At 34.1% G+C, this 9,055-nt stretch overlaps 1 protein-coding gene across 1 annotated transcript in view; it reads left to right on the top strand.

The window, feature by feature from the left end:
- EIF4E (eukaryotic translation initiation factor 4E) overlaps positions 1–8,624 on the top strand; it is a 54,127-nt gene extending 45,503 nt beyond the window's left edge. Inside the window, exons 4-7 of the mRNA XM_004390242.2 lie at positions 3,220–3,283; positions 4,194–4,307; positions 5,305–5,444; positions 7,858–8,624. Coding sequence (XP_004390299.1) covers positions 3,220–3,283; positions 4,194–4,307; positions 5,305–5,444; positions 7,858–7,972 — 433 coding nt within the window. The 3' untranslated portion in view covers positions 7,973–8,624. The remainder of the gene's footprint in view (positions 1–3,219; positions 3,284–4,193; positions 4,308–5,304; positions 5,445–7,857) is intronic.
- The last annotated feature ends 431 nt before the right edge of the window (positions 8,625–9,055 follow it).

Raw genomic sequence — 9,055 nt, 5'->3', positions numbered from 1 at the left:
AATTTTTCCCCCAGTCTGTAGGTTGTCTTTTTACTCTTTTGGTGAAGTCTTTTGATGAGCATAAGTGTTTGATTTTTAGGAGCTCCCATTTATCTAATCTCTCTTCTGGTGCTTGTGCATTGGTTCGTATTGTGTTTTTGCCAAGTATTAGGGCTCCTAGCATTGTTCCTATTTTTTTCTTCCATGATCTTTATCGTTTTTGAATTTATATTTAAGTCTTTGATCCATTTTGAGTTAGTTTTTGTGCATGGTGTGAGATATGGGATTAGACCTCTTTAAAGTGTTAAAAAGCAGAGATGTCACTTTGAGGACTAACATGTGCCTGACCCAAGTCATGGTATTTTCAGTCGCCTGAGGTGCATGAGAAAGCTAGACAATGAATAAGGAAGACTGAAGAAGAATTGATGCATTTGCATTATGGTGTTGACAAAGAATTTTGAATATACATACCATGGATTGCCAAAAGAATGAACAGATCTATCTTGGAAGTACAGCCAGAATGCTCCTTAGAAGCAAGGATGGTGAGACTTTGTCTCATGTACTTTGGACATGTTATCAGGAGGGACCAGTCCCTGGGAAGGACATCATGCTTGGTAAAGTAGAGGGTCGTCAAAAAAAAGAGGAAGACCCGCAGTGAGATGGATTGACATAGTGGCTACAACAGTGGGCTCAAACACAGCAAGGATTGTGAGGATGGCGCAGGACCAGGCAGTGTTTTGTTCTCTTGTACATAGGATCACTATGAGTTGTCAACAAGAAAATAATCCTTCATTTGAGAGCCGTTTATAGTCCCAGAACCTTTGAAACTTGCCCTCTTTCTGGTTGCCTGGATACATTTGCCCCATAACTGGGTTTTCTGGAACCTTGTTAGGACTCGGTTTCTTGTGAAACATCTGGGATTTCCTGTGCCAGGGATTCTAAGGTACTGAAGGCTGAAATGCTAAAAATCCTGTGCTTGTCAAGAGAAGGACAGTATCTGTGACCATAGTTTATTAATTTCTTTATACTTTGTGTCAATTTTAGGAAGGTTAGTTGAAATATTTTTGAGATTTCATATCAGATTTAGCTAAAATTTTAAATTGTAAAGTCTTTTTCAAGAAGTTTTGGAATATTGGTTCTCTATAAACAAAGTTAATTTGTGTCTTCTTTGTTGAATGTATATAGAGAAACTATTTGAGAACATGAAAGAAACCTAAATCTTTTTAAGGACTTTAAATTACCTAGCAATTACATAGATATTGTAATTTGTACATCTAGTTTATTTTAGGATCGTATATATGCTGAGTCAGTGATGCTACTCTTATGCTTTAATGTAATGCCTTGAGTATGTTAAGCCCACACCAAAGAAATAAATGGATTGTGGTCAGAAAATTAATTGATGCCCGCTTCCTCAAGGACAAAAACCATATTACTCTGTTGTCTTTAGTGCTTGGTCTGCAGTAGATATTTAATATGCATTTTGATTCTTAAACAGTGCAAATCGTAGAATAATTAAGGAAAAGTTTAAATTGTGAGCAAACCATTTTTTAGAGTGGTTAGTTTTTGTTTAAAGTGTTGGCCTTTTTTTTTGTTTTGTTTTGTTTTTTAATGTAATAGAACTGCATTTAAGCCCCACTAATTCACAGGTCTAATTGTTTAGTCAAACTAGGATTACTGCTTTACCCTTCATCAAAACATCAGATATTTTTCCTCTCTAATTTGTGTTTATTCAAGTGTCCTCTAAAACGTAAAAACACTCCAGTCTCTTGTGGAGGGTGAGGTGAAAGAGTCTTGATCCTTTTTTCCCTTCGGAATCAGATTTGTATTATCTAGTTTGTTTAGAGATATGAAGGCATTCTTCACCTTTCTAAAAATATCTAAATCACTTCTTTATTTTTCACTGTTTTCTAGCAAAATTAGTGCAAACAACCATTGAGCCCTTTAGAGTTTATCCAGTCTCTAGTTTTAGGGTTCTGTTTAAATGTGCCATTACAAATTCTCATTATAGACTCAACATTAAGATACTTTAGAGCATCATGAAGGAGAAAGGAGGCATCAGAAAGAAGCATTAGTCTTTTCTACCTTGGATGCCATTGAAGGATCACTCCTCTGTTGCCTAATGGAAGCTTTCAGTGATTATGTAGGTTTGGAAGAGTGGCCATTGTTTAGAATCACTCAACAAACATCATTTGGTTTTAGGCTGTCTCAGACAAACTGGATTTGTGTGTTATCCTGTGGAATATGACCTAAAGGATGCTAAATTCTTTCTTGAAACTCTGCTTGAAATATTCCTAGATTGGGTTAAAATAGGGATTTAAAAAAAAAACAAAAAACAAACAAACCTGGTCAAGGATAAGGGAATTATCCATGGTCTGTAGATACACAGCTAAGCTCATGATTTCTGTCATCTAGGATTGTAGACAAGCAAAGCATTCTTACCCATTGCTAATTTTAAGACAGTTTTGCTATTAAAAAACAAAAGAAAAAAGCTACAGGAGATCAAATGATTTATTTAGTCGTTTACCTTCAGGCTAGTGAATATCTAAGTTATTCCGAATGTTACTCTGTTAAATTGATACTTGGGATATAGTTTAAAAATACAGATTCCAGGTTCTATCTCTTATTTAAGGAACCAAAATCTCAAAGAGTAGAGCCTGGAAATACGTTATGTGAAAAAAAAAATACTCTCAAATCATCATATTGTGCCAACAGACCATTAACGGTCTATGGTGTTTGGGAACCATTGGCCTGTTATAAATACTCTTGAATACCTTAAAGAATAATAATGTTAATTTATTTCAGTCGTGCAATCCTGATGGTCTGGAAGTTCATCTTGCTTTATCTTGCTTAATGTCTTTTTTTTGTGTGCGTAAACAAACAAATCTGCTTATTAGTCTCAAATTTTTTCACCCACTTGAAGTCACCTCATACCTCTGTTCTCAGTTTTTAATATATACATATATATATGTGCATTAAATTAACTACATTAAAATATTTTTTGTCAGGTTAAACTCATTAAAAATCTTTCCTTGAGAATAGTACATAGCATCAGAAGCTGATTCTTGAACTAACCATTAAGATCTGTTTTGTCCATTTCAGAAATTGACTTCACTGAAAATCAAATAAACATAAACTTTTACTCTGTGTTTATTTTTCATTATATTCTCTAAATGTGTATGTAATCGCTTAAATTCTGCGTTACATATTCTATGTTTATAATTGTTGTTTTCTTTTACCTAGTCTGTACAACCATATCCAGTTGTCTAGTAATTTAATGCCTGGCTGTGACTACTCACTTTTTAAGGTATGCTTAATTGGTGATTTTATATATTTATTATAGGACTGAACCATTCAGGTATTCATTAAGAAATCTTGCCACATACTTAGGAATAATTAATATTGTGACCAGTGGGCTAATAATTAAATTGACTTTACTAGGCCTTAACATAAATATATTTTGCCCTATTGTAGTGTAAACAGACATTAAGTGAGAATCTTACTCTCTGGGCACAGACTGTGCTTGATTTTCAAAAGAGCTTTGATCATCCAGTCCAATCCTTTTTTTATATAGTTAGAACACTAAAGTCCACAGTTTGTCAAGGATTTTTAACCTGAGGTGCATTGGTCCTTGAGAGATTTCATGAATGGGCTTTGTCAAGGCTGGGAGGATGTGGTATTCATTAACTCTGAAATTACACAATTTTGCCCATATTTTTCTGGATATAAAAGTGTACCACCACCCCTACAAGCATCACTTATTGTTGAGTTGAGCATGACTCATGGCGACTCCATGTATGTCAGAGTAGAGCTGTGCTCCGTATCTTCAATGGCTGATTTTTTGGAAGTAGTTTGCCAGCCGTTCTTCTGAGGCACCTCTGGGTGGGCTTGAACCTTCAGTCTTTCAGTTAGCCGCCCTGTTTGTACCACCCAGGGACTCCATAGAAGTGTACGTAGCTTCTCAAAGACATCTGGTACTCAAAAAGTTAATAAGAATTTGAAACCCGAGCTTTGATAAGTATAAGTGATAAAGCCAGAACTCTTAATTCTGTGGTACCATCCTTTTGACTTTAAGTCTTGTGTGCTTTTTTTTTTCCACTACATTTATGAGGAATAAAGTAAAAAGTTAACAGAGTTGTTATTTGCTCTTTCTAATGATTATCTTTCAAAGGCAGGGTAACAATATTGTCTAGTATTGTTTTCTTCTAACTCTGTAGGATGGTATTGAACCCATGTGGGAAGATGAGAAAAACAAACGGGGAGGACGATGGCTAATTACATTGAACAAACAGCAGAGACGAAGTGACCTCGATCGCTTTTGGCTTGAGACAGTAAGGTTTTAAAATTATAAAACAGTTTTAGGTACAGCTTTGGAATACTGAAACTTAAGTTACACTATATTTTATGTTGGTTACTTAATAGAAGATAAAGATGCTCATTCTACATTTGATTTTAGCCAAAAGGCCGAGAAGCGATGGGATGCTCAGTTTAGAAAATATAAGCTAGCATTTTTTTGTTGTTGTTGTTGTTCTATCATGTGAATTCTGTATATTTTACATACTAGTGCAGTGAACCAAACCACTACCACCACCTCCACCACTGCCACCCCCTCACCCCCCACCACCACACACCCACTCCCACCCCCACCCACAGCACTGCCACACCACAAATCAGATATAAGGTGACTGACAATTGACTTTCCTTCCACAAGCTCACCCTGGTCATTTTGTTAACCTAACAATTATGGACCCCCATTGATGCAAACAGTGAAGTTGTTACTCGACACACCATTAAATTTACATGTTGTGATATAGTCTGGAATTTTGGCTTCACAAGATATATGTTAAACATGAGATAGTGGACATTTTCTGTAGTCAGAGACTCCAAACTCCAGCATTTTAGGAGCAGGATTCATAGTCTATTCCTCCATGTAGCCCTAGTACTTGGCACAGTGTCTGATTTATAGTTAGCACTTAATAAATATTTGATGAATGATTTTTTTGAAGATAAGAATTTTGCTTTTGGGGGATGTTATCAATAAATGATATTTTAGAATTCCCCATTAAAAAGCCAGGACAAAGAACTATATGTATAAATAGAATCTAGACATTTTAAAAATCAACTCTTGTTTAAAAAGTGATGGGAAAATAGAACAACTAAAATGGGGTAAGTTTCAAATATAACATAGTAATGATTAATGAAGAATAATACCTGCTTATGTAGAAGAAAATCGTTTGTTTTTAGTTTTGTGTATAATAGACATTTGCAGTTTTATAATCTATTGAATGTAAATTTGGGATTGTGGTTTTTTTGTTGCTTTTTTTTAAGCTGCTGTGCCTTATTGGAGAATCTTTTGATGACTACAGTGATGATGTATGTGGAGCTGTTGTCAATGTTAGAGCTAAAGGTGATAAAATAGCAATATGGACTACTGAATGTGAAAACAGAGATGCTGTTACACATATAGGGTAAGTTTTACTGTTTACCTACTTCTTTTGACAATATTAAGATACCTAAAAATAGAAGTAATTTAATTTAGAGGTTTAGAAATAGTTTCCTTGTGTTGTTTTCATGTATACTTTTACAACTTTGAACTGCTCTATTGGTGTTTCATGTCTTGTTCATAGTCTTTTCATTTCTGTAAAATTGCTCTCTACTTTGGCATGTAGCATTTTATTCATTTACAGGGTGAGAATACAATTCTTGCTTCCTACTTTTTTTTTTTTTTTTAGTGGCTTCTTCCTACTTTGAAATTGTAGCACTAATGTACAATACTCATTATAAATCAGTGAGTATTGGCAAATGGTATATATGTGTTTTGTTTGTGTGTATGCACATACATAGACTTTTTATTGAAATTTAAGTGACATATCTTGGTTTTGTCTATATTTAAAAACAGATTAATACTTAAGTGATTCTTTTTTTCTGAAACCTGTTTGTACTTTCTATTTTAAATTTTATTCTTTGCAAAAATGATCACCTGTTTTTTGTTGTCTTTTCCCCTCAACATTAGTGTTAACTAGGATTTTCTTTTAAATTAGTAAAATGACTAAATTTTGTGCTAATATTAAGTCTTGGTCATGGGTGACAAAATGTTTGATTTGTCCCCTTTGTGTGTGATTTTTTTCAAACATTATGAATTCTCATGTGAACGTAATTCCTCTCTGAAACAAAAGATACAGGAATTTTCCAGGTTTTCATTTTCATGAGTTTCTGTTAAAAAACATAATAATAATTAAATGTAGATTTGTCATTGTATTCCTAAACTCTTTTGTTAGCTTCAAAACTTGTTAATTGTGGGGTTTCACATTGCTTTGAAAATGAGAAATGAGAGTTAAAGAAATTAAATATGGTTTCCTCTGAAAGTTTTATATTTGTGTGAGCATTAAAAGTTTTTCAAATCTTACGTAAACATTCTGACTTCAGTTTTTTAAGGAAAGATTTTTTTTTTTTTTTTACCTTCCCCAGTTTGCATGGCTCAGTATTCTTGCTTTTCAGGCATTTTTAATGGATTAAGTATAATTGAGAAGAATGCATTATATCATAGGCCAGGAATTGTAAATCTGACAATAATTATAATTTTAGTTATAAAATAATTCTTCCACAGTTTATTGGGGGAGGGTAGTAAAATCTTCTGGAAGGGAGAGGTCATCCATGAAAAAAATTATGCTAGTATCATGTTGGAGAATTTAGCTCTGTGAAAATGTTTCCCTTTATTTTTTATTCTATTGCTTATTTCTTAAATTTTGCCATTTTTTTAAAAAAAGATCTCAATTCCTAAGGTGAACTATTGCCCTCTGTAACCTATCCTGGGATACCTCTTTATCCTTACCTTTCATATCACTTTCTTCATGGGCTGTACCACCACAGCCTCATGTTTGTTCCTCGGCCTTTGGATGTGCTTTGTTCTTTTGGCATTATACTTTTGATCTCATAACTTTTCCTAGAAGAGCTTTCTCTAATTTCCTGGATGAGATTAGGTCCTCCTTGTTAGACAGCATCACAGCCCCTGTTCTTACCCTTTTTTTGGCACTCTTCATACTTTGTTTTACAATAGAATAATATCTTACTTGAAAATAAGGCTCCGGAGTCAGTCAGTGTGCAAGGCAAAAAACATATATGTTCTAAATTACCACGAAATTGTCATAAATCACCCTCTAAGTGTTTAATTTTTCTGTCTGCACAATCTTGTCAGTGATAGGTGGAGTAAATGTAATTGTGCATTAGTATACAGTATTTGCTAGGATTCATATATAAAATATAAAGGAGCCCTGGTGGCATAATGATTAAGAGCTCAGCTGCTAACTGAAGGGTCATTGGTTTGAACCCACCAGCAGCTCTGCAGGAGAAAGACCTAGCGATCTTCATCCGTAAATATTATAGGATAGGAAACCCTATAGGGCAGTTCTTTGTCCTGTAGGGTCGCTATGAATCGGAATTGAATTGATGGCACACAACAACAGTGACATATAAAATATATAACTGTAGTATTTTAGATCATATAACAGAGGTCAAACAATGAGAATAGATGTGCATGTAATTGATTTTGTGTAACTTAACTATGTATGTGATACAGCTTCACTGTATGTATTTCTGATGATTTGATTGTGTTTTCCCTAGTAGACTGTAGACACCACGAGTCCAGGGATTGTCCCTGCTTTGCTCACTATTGTTTTATGGATATCATCACAGTCCCTGATTCATAGTGGGCTCTCAAATACTAAGTGATTAACCAAGATTGTTGTGAAAACGAAGAGTAAATTGTGCTGATAGGCAAAGGGTATGCAGTTTCTCAAGTCCAGGCATTATATAAAGACAAACAATACCTATTTTTAAAGAAATGAATAAAAAGTAATGGCTACTTTTCTTTTCTTCTTCTAGGAGGGTATACAAGGAAAGGTTAGGACTTCCTCCAAAGATAGTGATTGGTTATCAGTCCCATGCAGACACAGCTACTAAGAGCGGCTCCACCACTAAAAATAGGTTTGTTGTTTAAGAAGACACCTTCTGAGTATTCTCATAGGAGACTGCGTCAAGCAATCGAGATTTGGGAGCTGAACCAAAGCCTCTTCAAAAGCAGAGTGGACTGCATTTAAATTTGATTTCCATCTAAATGTTGCTAAGATATAAGAGAAGTCTCAATCGCCTTTGTCTTGTACTTCTGTGTTCATTTTTTTTTTTTTTAATTTTGGCTAGAGTATCTACTATCCCAATCAAAGAATTACAGTACACATCATCCCCAGAATCCATAAATGTGTTCCTGGCCCACTCTGTAATAGCTTAGTAGAATTCACATTACAAAACATTTACTCATCCACAATATTCAAAAAAGAACTTGCATTTCTATACCTTACAGGAAAAAAAATTTGTTTCTGTACCATTGTATGCAGGAGCATATTTTGCTGGTTTGAAAGAGTATGATGCATACAGTTTTCTAGCAATTTTCTTTGTTTCTTTTTACAGCATTGTTTTTGCTGTACTCTTGCTGATGGCGGCTAGATTTTAATTTATTTGTTCCCTACTTGATAACATTAGTGATTCTGATTTCAGTTTTTCATTTTGTTTTGCTTTTGTTTTTTTTCCTCATGTAACTTTGGTGAAGGATCCAGGAATATGACACAGAGGTGGAATAAACATTAATTTTGTGCATTCTTTGGTAATTTTTTTGTTTTTTTGTAACTACAAAGCTTTGCTACAAGTTTATGCATTTCATTCAAATCAGTGATCTATGTTTGTGTGATTTCCTAAACATAATTGTGGATTTTTAAAAATGTAACATCATAATTACATTCCTAACTAGAATTAGTATGTCCGTTTTTGTATCTTTATGCTGTATTTTAACACTTTGTATTACTTAGGTTATTTTGCTTTGGTTTAAATGGCTCAAGTAGAAAAGCGGTCCCATTCATATTAAGACAGTGTACAAAACTGTAAATAAAATGTGTACAGTGAATTGTCTTTTAGACAACTAGATTTGTCCTTTTATTTCTCCATCTCTATAGGAGGAATTGTATTTCTTATTGCAAGGCAGTCTCTGTTGTGTCTTCTTTTGTATTGTCTTCCACGTGAACAGCTTAAG

Source organism: Trichechus manatus, unplaced genomic scaffold, assembly GCF_000243295.1.
Source record: "Trichechus manatus latirostris isolate Lorelei unplaced genomic scaffold, TriManLat1.0 scaffold00291, whole genome shotgun sequence".
NCBI classification, from domain to species: Eukaryota; Metazoa; Chordata; class Mammalia; order Sirenia; family Trichechidae; genus Trichechus; species Trichechus manatus.
The sequence above is the reverse complement of the archived record's forward strand: the minus strand, read 5'-3'. Positions and strand labels throughout refer to the sequence as shown.